The sequence below is a fragment of the Gastrolobium bilobum genome, unplaced genomic scaffold (genome assembly GCF_033153095.1).
Source record: "Gastrolobium bilobum isolate Gb01-03AN ecotype WA unplaced genomic scaffold, APGP_CSIRO_Gbil_v1 utg3108, whole genome shotgun sequence".
Classification (NCBI taxonomy): domain Eukaryota; kingdom Viridiplantae; phylum Streptophyta; class Magnoliopsida; order Fabales; family Fabaceae; genus Gastrolobium; species Gastrolobium bilobum.
The window spans coordinates 215,841-231,910 of NW_026897377.1; the positions used below are offsets into that span (position 1 = coordinate 215,841).

Genomic DNA, 16,070 nt, shown 5'->3' on the forward strand with positions numbered 1-16,070 from the left:
AACCAAAAGGAAAAAGAATCAGAATGAGAATGTTGAAGGCAAAACAAATAAAAATAAAGTCAGAATTTTTTTGAATTTGGTAATGGTTTCTCACATTCTCCGGTGCTGTCAGCGGTAAGAGAATCTTCTTTCATGGCATTTCATTCTTCTAGTTACTTGCATGCTTGGTTTTCCCTGAAGTCACTGGGAAGAGTTGTAAACAAATTTATACCTTGCATTTCAGAGCTTCCTCAGCTGCATGCCCTTTGTTTCACCACCCAAAATCACACCATTTGAAAAAGGTATTTCAATTTTGAATTGAAACTTGTATGGCACTTTTTATTTTAATTTAAATGCTTAATGCCACAGAGCAGAGTTCAGCTTGCAATATTCTTTTTCCATGCTTTTGAATCCTTTATCTACCATTTTTTTCTTTCAAAAACTGTAGTTCATTAAAAAAGATATTGCTCTTAGTGGATTTATTAAGAAATTTGGTATTTTATAATGTTACATATAGCAAAACTCTCTTAGCATGGTAATGCTTTGTTGTTGCTGTATTGTGGTTCCATGAAGTTGTTACTGTCTATTCAGGAATTCATCTTGGGGTTGCGGTGGTTTTGGTTCTCTTTTTCCATTCAATATGTTGGGTTCTTATTCATTCAATACACTTGTAATGTAATTTGTATTACTCATAATCTTGGTATCTTTATGAGTATGGGAAATAACCTATTATATCTACTGTTTTTAGTTTCAAGAAGAAATGATTCGTTTTCTGTATTTGTTGCAGTCTATCATTTTATATTTATAGAAATGGCTGTACCAAAAGTGAACAAAAAGTTGCTTGAAGACCTTGAAGAAATGGGATTTCCACTGGCACGGGCAACCAGAGCACTTCATTATTCTGGTCAGTTGAATCATTATATAATTAGGATCTGTGGACATGAAATTTATGTGCGCTGTGGAAGGTGTTTTGGTTCATTTGCCTTAGTTTCGATTGTGCCTTATTGAATAAATTAGTGAAGACTAACTAATATTTTATAGGTTGTTTTTATTCTTTACTGTAAGGCAAATGTTAGAAAGTAAGTGAGAATTGAAAGCCACTAGTAGTGGTATAGTGATGAGGGGTTTGTGTAGTTTGAATGAAGTTATAGGGTGCCACTATCGTATAAAACAAAGAAAGTGAGACTCTAAGTTCATTAATTTTAAGCTTCATTTTAACTCATGCAGACACTGCAACAATGTACTATGTAACTTTGCTTTGGGCTTGCTCATCTAACTAAGCAAGCACTAATGCTATGATTAAAGAGGACACACAATTTTCGGCTCTCTATTGACAACTTCGTTTTAACATTAGATGCCTTAGAATTGTGCTTTAGGCCATACATGTCTGTCATGGTCCAAATGAAAATAGAAAACTGTGTTAGACAAAATAAACCTTTCACTTTTGCATGCATCATTACAACTGAAAGGAAATTATGTGGTAGAAAAAAAAAATGCATTAATTATGACTCTAGCAGCTAGTATAAAATGCTTATTAAAGGTGAGTTACAATTGAACAAAATATTTGTTAATAAAAATGAATTTCTTTTATATTATGACTCATTGAATTCTTCTCTGTAATCTGACTTGATCTTTAGTGCTTGTAAACCCTTAGCCTGATATGGCTAAAACAGTTGCAATTACGGAAACTGAAATGCTGTAAAATTTAAGTCATAGATATGGTTTTCACATGTATGCATGCATTTCTGTTCAACTATTTATCTGTATGAATGTATGCATAGACAAAGAGAGATGGTAAGGTAGAAAGACTAAGTAAGAGGATTCCAGAAGCTTTCCTAATTTATAGGCTCCAGATACCTTCTGGTAGGAGTTAGTTTTGTAGATTTAAATTCAAAGTTCAAACTACAGAACACTCTGCGTTTGTATCATGTAACGTATACAGTTCTTCTCATTGTCCTGAATAAAACTTTATAAAGACAAATCAAAATTATGGTTATCATAGTAAAATAGAAAGAATTCCTAATATGAGTAAGACCCCATTATGGTTTATGAGGAGATAAAATTGACACAGAATAAAAACCCTTTTGCGGTCTGTCTTGAAGTGGGCTTCTTGTGTATTATAATTTTCACTTACGTACTTTGGGCTTTTTTTTTTCTTTTTGATAGCCTTTTGTGTATTATAAAAACCCTTTTGTTTTAGTGGTTCATGTACATATTTCCTTAAACACAAATGTTTACTTTACTAGGCAATACCAGCTTAGAGGATGCTATAAATTGGATGATTGATCATGAGAATGACGCTGATATTGATGAGATGCCATTGGTATGATATCATACCCCAACTTTTCTTATTTCTTATATTTTCTGTTGGGGTATTTATTATTTAATTTTCACCAGATGCATATCGGGAAAGGAAGATGCTTTGTATTTTTCATAATAACCACTTATATATTGGTTTAAATTTAAGTAACATTTAGTCACAACTCTTAGAACCAGGGGTGGGATATTAGTATTTGAACTGAAATCCAGGAAATAAAATTAGACGCAAGTTAGAAATCTGACAGAAATGGTCCCTTTCCTGAATCAGAAATCACCAACACATGATAAAAGATGCAGATGTAATTTCACCAGCTGCCTGCGAAAGATTGTTTTAGCTCTTTCAAAGATTTTGATATTGTTTTTATAGAGAATTTTTTGGAGGTTGCCCTGCTGAGGAAATATTATTCAATTTGCTAGCTACACTTCTTACAACTGCGAATTTGATAATTATATATTGTGACAGATGTAAAATTATAAAAGAATTTAAAAAAACATGAGGGGAAGTTTAATAATGGTAGACATCTGAGGTTGAATTTGGTGAACATGGCATGTTCGGATGTATGAGGAAGTTGACGTGCGAGGATCATGTGTGTAGTCCGGGAAGGGGTTAGGACATATGTTAGAGTAGGAAAATTCATCGTTGCTTTGATGCTTGAAATGGATTCATCCATTATTTTGGATTATGGCTCCTGGTTCTTTCCAATAAAGAAGAGGATGGATTAACATTGGCTATTAGTATAAATCTTCATATCTAGTAACAAGGTATCAGAATGCCAAGAAAGCTATACCTAGTGTATTAACACACACAAAAACAAGAAGAAGGCTTTATTTGATTGGGAGGTGGATGCAACTTATGATCTCTTTACCATGCTGCATTATAGGAATAAAATGGTCATATGGTTCCTTTCAATATTCTATGGTCTTTGATACTAATAATATTTTAGAATTTGAGCAGCAATGATTTCCTATGGCCTCTGGAAGCAGCTTATTTTGACTCATAAGAAGCATGACTGCATGCGAGGAAGTTAGGTTATAACAAACCATAATTAACATATCCTAAATTTTTCCTACATTATTCCAAGCAAACTAACTCTAAGGAGCTTAAGAGTCTATTGTCATTTTGTTCATTCTTATAGAATTTAATCTTTTAGTTATACAACTCATCCATTGATGAGCCTGAGTATGAGGGATAAATGTAATAACAAAATAGGGGTTGTTACATAGAGAGAGAAAAGGAAGAGAGTTAGTTAGTTCTAGAATATTCATTCTAAGGGATAGTACAAAAGGAAGGGTGAATGTGGGGAGTGAGGAAAGCATGTATTGAGTGAATATTGGGGAATTGGGAATCTCTTGGGGCCTAAGTTTGTTGGCTCTGAGGGTGAGTTGGGGTCTTTTGGTGTCTAGTTTTGCCGATAGTGTTTGTAAGGAGCTTGGCTCCATTACTGTTTTCGTCAGTTTCAGTTTAATAAGATTGGTTTCATCATCCATCAATATGCAAAACAATCAAGGGAACAAACTCTAGGGCTCTCATGCAGTTTTTTGTAACTCGTAGTGAATCCTTTTGCTAGTAAACAAACATTTTTGCCAATAACATTAATAGCTTGATAAGGACAAAAAAATTTCTACTACATTATAATACTTCTAACTTTCAAATTCTATGTCAAGCCTACAACTGGACTATCTCTAATGGGAATTCTTGTTTTGTATTTATTCACATATATTCAAGCTCATAAGCTGGAAAACTGAGGTTTATTCTTGGATGTGAGCCTAGTTTTGAGCATAGACCATTTACACAATTGCAATTGCAACCACACTTTAAAACCATGGTTTAAATTATTTCTCAATCGTTTATATTTCAACAGGTAGATATAGAGATTGATATTGAGTCCCCACAATCATTCCCTACAACAGAAGAGATGAAAATTAAAGCACAGATTTTAAGGTTTTGTGGCCTTTCTCTCTATTTCTATCCAAGTTGTTAGTTTTTGTTTTCTGTTTTGTGGGAGCAGTTGTTTCATTTTGATATGTTGAGATTGTCTAACTATTGACAACTATAGATAATAAACATTTCTTGTGATGCTTTAATTGGATTTGATAGTGAGAAGTTTCCAACACATACTTTCCCATATCTTCTGGTTGCTTCCTATTTTCACTAATATTTTGCTCTTGTAGGGAACAAGAGCGTAAGAGGAAAGAGGATGAAGAAAAAATGTTTGAGAGAGAAAGGGAGAAGGTACATTAATTTCAGAATTTCTTCATACATAATACATACTTATTCTTGTCTATGCTTTAATTGAATGTCTGTTAATCTGCCATCTGTCATTAACTCATACAAATAGCACCATGTAGACGAAGATACTACTTTTCAAAAAATAGCAGCACATAAATCGATGTTTCTGTTGCAAAGAGAACTACTCTCCCGTAACACGAGAGTAGTTTTTCCCTTTGTTTATAGTCTTAAATTCCAAATCATACTCAATATCAATTGACAATGAATAAGCAAAACTTAAAATGCAATCAGGAATAAATCTTTGTTACTACTGCTATACTAAAAATTCAGTGCATCCCACCAATAAAAATATTACATGTCAGTTAAAAAAAAAAATTCTGTCAAATTTTCTCTCTCTCCTCTAACGTGTAATATTCTCATTGATGGGGTGCACTAAATCTAGGTACAACAGTAGTACCAAAAATTTATACTGCAACCAGACAGTGGAATGATGTCACAGAAGAGAACAAAATAAGAGCTTGCAAGAGACCTGACTGCTGACCTAGGCTTAAGCCAATCAGGTTCAGACTAGTTTTCTGTGGGAAATTTATTTGACAAAAATAACATAGACAATTGCATGCACAATTGGTCAATTTGAAACAGTTGCCTCGTATTTGCTTAGAAATAGAAGGTTGTGAGCATTTTCTACTTTCTACAGCTACAATTAAGGTTCTAGCAGATTAATTAATTAAATTTTAATCAATTGTGCACTTCAGAATGACATACTGAAGCCTGAAGAGAATAAACAAGTTTAAAAGTAACTTTTTTTTTTTTTTTTTTGATAAAATAGTTTAAAAGTAACTTAACTGTGCCTCTTTAGATGAAAGTTCATTGTGTTTGAATATAACAAAAGCTTGCAAGTGTATTTCAAACTGAACACTACGTTTTATTGAAGTGCTACTGATGAGTAATCTTAAGCAAGCCCAAAACAGCATCGTTTTGGGTTAAATGAAAAAAAATACATTGTCACAAAAAGACTAATATAGCTCCCAAAATAAATCAAAATTACAAAAATTGTGATGAATTTTTTTCTACTCAAACCAAAATGACATATCGCACGAGATAACTTTATCTGGAAAAAAATATGAAGATTTTTCTGGCCTTTCAAACTAAAGTCCCTAGATATTTTTATTTTCCTCTGGGAACCACATACGTGTGGCATTAAACGTTTAGTATAAAGGAAGGGACTGGAATGTAATAATATTTATTCTGTAGTTCGACAATTTAGAAAACTTGTCCAATTGATTAGATAAAAGTGTCTTGTTCATATATTGGGTCGTCCTATGCAGCTAACCTCAAAAGAAATCGTGACACTTTTTTCTCCTTAGAATTCTACCTTTAATACCTTTTGCAATTTTTCTGAAATAAAACCATGAAATTTTTGGAAATCCCTTCTTAAGATGCTTTTATTTAATTTCTCATAAAACAGTGTAATATCTGTTGCAAGAACAACATTTATTTAACCAGAAACTTAGTATTGGTTTCAAAACCTGTACATGATATGCAGGTGGCATCAAGCTATGGGTACATATAGTTACCATATCTGAGTGAAGATGAAAGTAATTTTTCAGTTAAATATTTCTGCTAGAGATATATAAAAACCATTAATGCAGCTTCACCAATTAGCTTAAGCTTTTGAGTTGAATTGATTCATTACAATTTCGTATCACAAAATTGTCCCATTAATACTATTGAGGATGAATCCCATCAATAACAATGAGCCCTCACCTTCTAGGAGCTTATCCCTATAAATATCAAAGATCTATAGTTGATTAATAGAAATTTTAGTAGAATGTATCTTCGGTTTGCAAATGATAGATATTTTTCTGCTTTGGCTATAATTATGTGAGCTGACTGTATCTTAAGTGTTTGTAGCCTCTAGAATAACTGGTTAGTTTTCTGTTATCATAAAGGTAGTTGAGATTTTCATTGGTTCAGGTTTTATCTGTTGCAGTTAGCCCTTAGACATGCCTGCATTAATTTTTATAATCTTTTTATTTCTTTGATTGCAGGAGAGGATTCAAGCAGGTAAAAAATTCCTCGAGGCAAAGCGAATTGCGGAAGAAAATGAAAGAAAGCGGTAACTTAATATTCAGTAGTTGCTTCTTTTTTATTTCTGTAAGAAGTTAGTTATTCCAATTTATGTGTAAGTCTTATCCTGTTATCAGGTATTTAGCCTTGAAAAAAGCGGAAAAAGAAGAAGAGAAAAGAGCAAGGGAAAAAGTTCTCCAGAAACTAGAGCAGGATAAGGTACAGAACTAGCTTTCTAAATATTAGCTGTAAGAGTTTAGATTACAACTTTTGTTTTACTGTATTGTGTTTGACAAATTTCTTTTTCATAATTACATTAAGTCTTTTGCACACAGTCCCTGAATGGTATTGCATCGATTTGTGGAAGCTAAAATATGTTTTCATTTGTGTTTGTTAGAGAAGTATAAAACCCATTTGCGTAGCCTCACCTAACTACTTAAAGTTAAATTGATTCTTTACATGGTATCAGAGCTTCGGTGTCACAGGTTCAATTTTCACCGCCCTATTTAGTTAATAATTAATTAACTCTTGTGTAGTTTTTTAGCACAGGTAGGTGGGTCTATATATTATCCATCCTCTAAGCCCAGTAGGCTCTTGTGTGAGGTTAAGCTCTGAGTTGAATTGACGTTTATCATAGTATCAGAACCTCCGTGTCATAGGTTCAATCCTCATCGCCCCCCATTTAATTACTAAATAATTAAGTCTTGTGGAGTTTCTTAGCACAGGTAGGCATGACGCGTGATCCACCCTTCAAGTCCAACGGGCTTTCGTGGGAGGGGGCTTATTAGAAATATATAAAATCATTAATGTAACTTCACCCAACAACTTAAGTCTGTCTTGTACTTACAGAATTGCTTCTCTGAACACCTGGCTAGGGTGGTTATAAACACAACAGTCACCTAAATACTTTGAAGTCAATAGTCTTCTCAGTATATCCATTTAGGCATTCCTGAATGTTAAAATGGCTCCATGTTTGTATATCTTCACAGTTAAATAGAAGGTCTAAACTTGGATTGCCTCCAGAAGGCCAAGCCATTGCGAGATCATCTGCTATTGCAGTAAAGCATGAAAAGGTATGATTAACATCTGTTTTTTTTTTTTTTTCACGTTGAATTGATAGTTCCTTGTATTTCTTAATCGGATAACTAGTTTTCTTTTCAGTCGCCCTTTTTATCCTTTTGTTGAAGAACGTAAGTTATCTAAACATTTTGACACTTTTTACATTAATGGAAATTGCAGAATTCGAAGCCTGTTTATACAAATGCAAAGGTTGAGCACTTGAGAGAATGTCTGAGGTCTCTCAAGCGTAACCACCTGGTGAATCACTTGTATCTTCTTTCCTTTAACATAATTTCACCAGTATATGATTTAACACAGGTATTGGAGAGTCATTCTGTTAGATGGATATAGGATCATATGCTTCATTCTATACCGGATAGGTGCATTGAGGGTTTGTTGTACCATCCAAGGAAGAGTGACTAGGTACTATAGAACCAGGTCTCTCTATGGGTGGTCAGATCAGATGTGTAGAGGTGGTGGATTTCCCAGTGTGTTATGGTGGAGAAGGATGTGATGTGTCCTTGAAAAAGGGTATTCTGATATATTTTAGAATTGTAAATAATTTGTACAAAGGGTTCTCTATTTATAGAGAATACTTGACCTAATTTTGACCTAATGGGCTTGGCCCAATACAACAAATAAATGACTAAATAATAACTAAATAATTATTATTTACAACACTCCCCCTCAAGCTGAGGAATAGATATTTATTATTCCCAGCTTGCTAGTAAGTTCTTGAAATCTGTCTGAAGGAAGCCCCTTTGTTAATAGATCAGCTAATTGACGCCCAGTGGGAATGTATGGAGTGGTAATCAACCCGCTATCAAGTTTCTCTTTGATGAAATGGCGGTCGACCTCAATATGTTTAGTCCGATCAAGTTGAACTGGATTATGAGCTATACAAATAGCGGACTTATTATCACATAGCAGCTTCATAGGTCCCTCACATTTTATTTTGAGATCATCTAGTACAATTTTCAGCCACAGTAACTCACAAATGCCTTGAGCCATAGCTCGAAATTCAGCTTCTGCACTTGATCTGGCAACCACATCTTGTTTCTTACTTCTCCATGTCACCAAGTTACCGCAAAGAAACATGCAATAACCAGTGGTAGAACGACGGTCAGTCACGGATCCAGCATAATCAGCATCTGTGTAGACTTCTAAAGATAGATTGCCATCATGTCGGAATAACAATCCTTTACCAGGAGTACCTTTAAAATACTGAAGAATTCTCTCTACTGCCTGGATGTGTTTTTCCTTTGGATCGTGCATAAACTGACTGACAACACTAACAACATAAGCTAGGTCTGGTCTAGTATGGGCCAGATATATCAATTTCCCAACTAGCCGTTGATATTGTCCTTTATCAATTGGAAGACTCTCTCCTTCATAGCCCATCTTGTGATTCTGCTCAATAGGAGTATTAGAGGGTTTACACCCGAGCTTTCCTGCTTCTTTGAGAAGATCAAGAACATATTTCCTCTGGCTGATAAAAATTCCTTTGCTTGAATGAGCTACTTCTATCCCTAGGAAATATCTCAGTTTCCCAAGGTCTTTGACTTCGAACTCAGAGGCAAGCCGTGTCTGCAGAATCTGTCTCTCCACAAAATCATCACCTGTGATAATAATATCATCAACATATACAAGGAGCACAGTAAGTTTCCCATTTTGGGAGTGCTTGAAGAAAAGAGTGTGATCTCCTTGACTCTGTCTATATCCTAAGGTCATCATAACCTTAGTAAACCTTCCAAACCAAGCACGAGGTGACTGCTTCAATCCATACAAGGCCTTTTTTAATCGACAAACTTTATTTTCTCCCTTCACAGAATCAAAACCAGGCGGGATTTCCATGTAGACTTCTTCTTCTAACTCACCATTGAGGAAAGCAGTTTTCACATCAAATTGATTTATATCCCAATTGTAATGGGCAGCAAGGGACAACAAGATTCTCACTGTATTCATCTTTGCAACTGGAGCAAAGGTTTCTTCATAATCAATGTCATAGGTTTGAGTGTAACCTTTGGCGACTAATCGAGCCTTGTATCTCTCAAAAGTGCCATCAGAATTATATTTTATGGCATAAACCCATCTGCACCCTACTGCTTTCTTTCCGTTGGGTCTATCAATAACCTCCCATGTTTTATTTTTCTCCAACGCATTCATCTCCTCTTGCATGGCCTGAGCCCAATTCCCATCTTTCAAAGCTTCATGTACTGATTTTGGGATTGAAGTAGAATCTAGTGCTGAAACAAAGCTTTTGTGCTGCACAGAAAGATTAGCAGAGGAAACAAAATGGGAGATAGGGTATTGAGTACAAGAGGGACAGGAAGAACAAGATTTCTTGGAACAAGATCTTTTTCCTTTTCTTAAAGCAATGGGTAAATCATCAGAAGCAGTAGTAATGAGTAAGTCATCAGAAGTATTAACATCATGATCAGAAATATGAGATTCAAGACTTACCAGTGGTTCAGACGATTGAGGTTGCTGTTGAGGCAATGTGGGTTGTTTCCTTCTTTGATATACCAATTCAGGTGTTACAATCTTCCGTATCTCTGGTGTACTTGATGTATCAGTCATAGGAGGATCAGTCACAGGAGGATCAGACATAGACACATTAGGAACAGGAACAAGAGGAAGAGACACTGACACAGGTGAAGGAGTAGACACTGAAGTTTCAAAGAAGGAAGGTGATGAGTCTTCTGGTGAATTATTCTCCCCCTGAAGATGAGGACCTTGGAAAAAGGACTCAGATTCCTGAAATGTAACATCCATAGAAACAAAAAATTTCCGACTTCCAGGGTGATAGCACTTGTAGCCCTTCTTATCAAGAGCATATCCAAGGAAGACACATTTAAGAGCCCTAGGATCCAACTTACTGCGATGCTGTTTATGAATATGAACAAAGACAACACACCCAAACACTCGAGGAGGAAGACTTTGCAAAGTTGGAACAGAAGGAAAAAAAGAAGTCATGGAGTGAATAAGACTTACATGATCGAGAACCCGAGTGGGTAGACGATTGATCAAGAACGCTGCAGTAAGAATGACATCTCCCCAATAGCATTTGGGTACATGTGTTTCAAACAGTAAGGCACGAGCAACTTCAAGAAGGTGACGATTTTTCCTTTCAGCAACCCCATTTTGTTGAGGGGTGTCTACACAAGTAAGTTCATGAATCATACCTTGATTTTGTATAAATTGGGAAAAAGAGTGATTGACATATTCAGTACCATTATCTGTCCTTAGTCTTTTGATTTTTTTACAAAATTGAGTCTCGATCATTTTATAAAATTGAAAGAACAATTGTTGTACCTCAGACTTTTCATGCATTAAGTAAACTCAAGTTACACGAGTGCAATCATCAATAAAAGAAACAAACCATTTATTTCCAGAAGAATGAGGGACCTTAGAAGGACCCCAAACATCAGAATGAATAAGATCAAAAGGTTCAACACTTATAGTAATACTAGAAGGGAAAGACACACGATGATGCTTAGCAAACTCACAAACATCACAATGAAAAGACTCAACAGACTTAGACAAAAACAAAGACGGAAATAAAGACTTGAGTAAACTAAATGGACGATGTCCCAAGCGCTTATGATGAAGCCAAATCAGAGAATCAGCAGTTGACTGGCCATGTGACAGTAAGATGTGATCCTTAACATGAGTTGCAGGAGATTGTGACACCAGATAGTACAGCCCACCTTGCTCTTTAGCACCCCCAATCGTCTTCCCTGTGGCGAGATCCTGAAAAACACAGTGAGTAGGAAAGAAGGTTACAGTGCAATTTAAATCTTTTGTGATTTTATGAATAGAAAGAAGATTAGTAGAAAGTTTAGGGACATGAAGAGCATCTTTGAGATGTAAGGAAGGCTGTAATTTTATGTTACCAGAACCCGCAACTGATGTATGTGAGCCATCAGCTACGGCTATCGTATGAGTGCCAATGGTAGGGTTATAAGAAACAAAGGGGTCAACACAACAAGCCATATGATCAGTAGCACCAGAATCAACAACCCAAGAATGTTTAAAATCAATACATGAAGTAAGAAAAGAAGAAATTTTGGAGCTCATACTAGTCATAGCCAAATCACTAGTACCAGATGGCTTACTCAGAGAATCAAGTATGGTCCGAAGTCGTTCCAACTCATCTGGACGAAATGCAGGTTGGGTCTCATTAGGTGTAGGAGCTATATCAGAAGAAGTAAAATGCGCTTGACCACGCATCCTTGCCATCTTTTCTAAGACAGTTTGTTTTCCATGGAGGCGATAGCATAGATCCTTGATATGACCTGTTCTTTTACAATAAGAACACCAGCAATCATCTTTCTTAGGTCTAGAAGATGCTCCATCAGAATATTTTGGAAAGGAACTCCTGTAAGTAGAACCATCCTTTTTTTGTTGAAATCATAGCAGACCCATCAGTGGGTTTAGAAGCAGCACCATCATTTGAAGATAGCATGACAGATTTATCAGGGTTCATCATAACACCCCGACGATTCTCCTCTCCCCGAACAGTATTGAAAACAGCAAAAAGGGATGGAAAAGTTTCTTTGCCAAGTATCTGAACCCGAATAGGATCATACTCGGAATTCAAACCAGCAAGAAAATAAAAAATACGCTCATTTTCCACCTCCTTGGCTAAAGTAGTAGCATCTGCAGTACATTTCATCTTCAAACTCTGAAATTGATCAAGTTCAGTCCATAACTCCTTCAAGGTGCCATAGTACTCAGTCACGGATAAAGAATCTTGTTTTGTAGTGAATATTTTATTGCGCAATTCATAGCGCGCAGCCATATCCTGTTTCAAGGAATAAGTGGAGCGGACAGTTTCCCAAATCTCCATAGCAGAAGACAGGAACATACAGTGACGACCCACTTCAGGAGTCGTCGAATTCCACAACCAAGTCATGATAAGAGAATCCTCATTATCCCAAACAGCAAAATCGGGATCCGTGGCAGCAGGAGCAGGGCCATCAAGATGAGCAATCTTATTGCGACTCTTGATGGTAGTACGAATGAACTGAGACCACGAAAAATAATTTGATCCGTCAAATCGATAACTCTGATGTAGACTTGGAAGATCATTGTGACCAAGAGGGGTCACCACATATGGGGTAGAATTTTTTTCAGATAAGTTTAGAGTTGAATCACCGTCGGAAGCGGCCATACTGCAAAAAAACTCAAAGAATAGTACCAAGAAGCCAAAAAATCACGAAAAATTACCAAACGACGTCCGATCAAAGAGGTGAGCACAGATCCAGAACGAGCTTGGAAAGTCGATCAAGACTGCACCGGTCCGCAACCAATAACCACCGTCACGCGCTGTCACGCGCCGGTGAAGCTGGCGGCGCGTGGGATTCACGCCCAGGGAAAGGAGCGGTGCGTGGCGGCGCGTCTGACGTCCGATCGGGCTGGGCTTTTCAGGCGAAGGTCGTCCAAGGGTTGCGAACCTATCTGGGGCTGATCGGAGTTGAATGGCCGCCAGAAAGAAGGTCAATCCCGATGAACAGTGTTCTTCGTTAGTGAAAAACGCGTTCTGTTTGAAGGTGACGATGAACGGTTCTGTTTGGGGTCTTGTTACTGAGGAAGATGAGAGAAAAACAAAGAGAAACAGTGATCTCTCTGTCCAAGAGGTCCCCGGAAAATTTTTCCGGTAGCGGCTGATGGCAGCGAGAGATGGGAATCAAAAAAAAGGTTTCGTAGGCGCGGAAGCAGAGCCCTCAAGATCAAGAGCTCGGATACCAACTTGAAAAAGGGTATTCTGATATATTTTAGAATTGTAAATAATCTGTACAAAGGGTTCTCTATTTATAGAGAATACTTGACCTAATTTTGACCTAATGGGCTTGGCCCAATACAACAAATAAATGACTAAATAAAAACTAAATAATAACTAAATAATTATTATTTACAACATGTGTTCATTTGCAGAGTGCTAAAGTGTGTACACAAGAGGGCAGAGAGAATGCAATAGACAAAAGGTTCAAATGTCTTGCCTTAAATATTTTCATCCCTGATCCGTCTCTCACTCCGAATTAGTCCCATAGCAGGCTCAAAGAGTCGAAGCTTGTGGAGATATCGGAGGGAGCCAACTTGCCTCAAAGAGGTAATTAGGATTGGATTAACTACAAAAAAAAAAAAGGGTTCAAATGTCTTGCCTTAAGGCGTGAATTGTGCTTATATAGGTAGTTGTGAAATGTTCAAAAAAAATGTTAAGGTGACATTAAATGGTTTCAATAGGTCACTATGCGTAGTGCCAATCGTGAGGAGAATCATGTAGCAATAGTGGAGAATGTTCTAGCGTATTGTTGATGTGGATATTTTGTCTCTTAGTGAGAGTGGGGAGTTGGCCGAGTGGATTTGGATTCTCTCATGTGAAAAAGTGGTCATGTGGTCATGTTATTTGATCGCAATCACTCATTTAAAAATTATACACTTTTCTCTCTCTTATTTCATCATCACACATGAGAGAATCCATTCCCTGGCCGAGTAAAGGGTTCAAACCACTGGTCTAGAACAATAATAAAGAATGACTACACTCAAGCCTAACTCTTGGCCTAATCTTTGTGTAAGATTTGTAAGTTAGTACTTTTGATCATAACACATGAGAATTGACGAGTAATCAACACATCCTGAAAACTTAACTAGAAATTATGGCAGGAAGTTTAAGAGCATGTTTTATTTTGTTTCCCAAATTTATAGAATGCATGCCTTATTGTAGGTTTCTGATAGTAAATAGGCTTCTGATAAAAATGTTACTATCAAATAGCCTTACTTTTCTTCCTCAAATGTTTATTTTATCAAAGTTCATGTTTTCTATAGGTTGAGTATACCAGAGTCAGAAGGGCCTTTGAAACACTTCTAGTGTATGTTGGAAATGTCACCAAGAATCCCAAGGAGGAAAAGTACAGGAAGATCCGACTGAGCAACCCATTATTCCAGGTAAAAAATTTTATAAAATAGAAAGATTTCCGTTGGCTAGTGGTAGGTTCCTTGTGTTTAATCATGTATATTAAGCAACAACTTTAGTTTGAACGTAGAACAGTGAAAGTTGCTGTGTAGATCAGACACATTTCTGAAGATCCATTGCGTTACAGAACTAGTTTGACATAGCGAACTCCTTCACTTGGTGAACATGTCCTCTGTAGGATTCATTCTCCAGCATTGGAGTCATTTTGCATTGGTGTTTGGAAATTCTATGTCCATATTTTAACCCCTCTGATCTTTTGAGAGATGCACCAATCTCATATTGGACACTTCACAAGCCAGTTTTAATGTTTTATTGTATATCTCAAGCTAAAATTATTTTAGCATTTCCACCATCATTCAATGTGCATTTTTGTTTCCAAAAAGGAAAGGGTTGTTCAATAAGAAATATCAAAATTGAGAGCTACTACTTTATATAATGTGTTTTTGTTGCCTATACTTATTGCTATTCAGTTTTTGTGCACCTCATACTGATATTTTATTTTATTTTTTGATTCAGTAACACAATAACCTTAAAGTAGGGTTCAATAAGTAGCATTAAGATTCAAGAGTATTACATTGCCCTGAATATATTTTTATTGCTTCTTTTTTTTTTTCTACATTTTTTTGAACAGGATAGAGTTGGAAGTTTAAATGGAGGTGTAGAGTTTCTTGAACTGTGTGGTTTTGAGAAAACGGGTGATTTCTTGTATCTTCCCGAAGAAAAGGTTGACACGGAACTACTAAATTCAGCTGGTTTTGTCTTAAATTCTGCAATGACAAATCCTTTCTTTGGACTTTTAAGTACTTAGGAAACTCATATATAACACTCTTGTCAAGCATATGTAGTGTTAAACGTTAACCATGGGAAAGAATGTAGCTTACTTTATTAATTTAACATTACTTTTTTTTTTTAATTGTTGTAGGTCTTGTATTGAATAGAGGAAATGTCTTTTTAATTTATTCATCATTGACCTTTATTACTTTTGTTTCTTCTCCTTGTATGCTCAAATTTTTTAAGCTTTGGAGATACTAAAGCCCATCCTTTATATTATTAAAATAAGCAAGTCACTTCCCAGTTTGTTTTTTAATCAAAAAATTCAGTCAAATTTGAGTTTATGATAACGTAAAGGGTTTTATTAATCTCATGCAATAGGAGAGAACTCTCTCATGCAATAGAAATAATCATGTGTGGGACCCACCCACTATAGAAAAAAAAAAAAAAACACGAAAAATCGATGTATGAGTAGGAGAGAAAAATTTTCTCCTACAACATAAGAGTATATTTTTTCTAACATAAAACGGTGAAAGTAGCAGCAAAACAGAACCAAGCCAAGCCAACTCAGCCCTATCTTAGACTCGACTCTACAAGAATAAGCTTGGCTCTAGGGGTGTTCATCAACTGATCCAAACTGATTCAAACCGCGGTGACCGAACC

At 36.0% G+C, this 16,070-nt stretch overlaps 1 protein-coding gene across 2 annotated transcripts; it reads left to right on the forward strand.

Annotated features, from left to right (window-relative positions):
- The first annotated feature begins 789 nt into the window (after nt 1-789).
- LOC133306430 (uncharacterized) lies at nt 790-15,525 on the forward strand. Of its 2 annotated transcripts, XM_061506749.1 has the most exons (11): nt 790-883; nt 2,226-2,302; nt 4,161-4,240; nt 4,471-4,531; nt 6,580-6,647; nt 6,736-6,817; nt 7,588-7,671; nt 7,838-7,915; nt 10,591-10,604; nt 14,503-14,608; nt 15,268-15,525. In XM_061506749.1, the coding sequence occupies exons 1-11, from the start codon at nt 790-792 to the stop codon at nt 15,442-15,444; spliced, it is 921 nt and encodes a 306-aa protein (XP_061362733.1). In that variant the 3' UTR covers nt 15,445-15,525. The 2 variants fall into 2 exon arrangements, with proteins under 2 accessions (XP_061362733.1, XP_061362734.1); XM_061506750.1 differs by lacking the exons at nt 790-883; nt 10,591-10,604 and having other exon boundaries at nt 2,209-2,302; nt 14,489-14,608.
- Nucleotides 15,526-16,070: the final 545 nt, after the last annotated feature.

Coding starts and splice junctions, on each gene's coding strand:
- LOC133306430 (XM_061506749.1), top strand. CDS start 790: ATGGCTGTACCAAAAGTGAACAAAAAGTTGCTTGAAGACCTTGAAGAA. Junction 4,532..6,579: donor TTGAGAGAGAAAGGGAGAAG/GTACATTAATTT, acceptor CTTTGATTGCAG/GAGAGGATTCAAGCAGGTAA. Junction 14,609..15,267: donor TGAGCAACCCATTATTCCAG/GTAAAAAATTTT, acceptor TTTTTTGAACAG/GATAGAGTTGGAAGTTTAAA.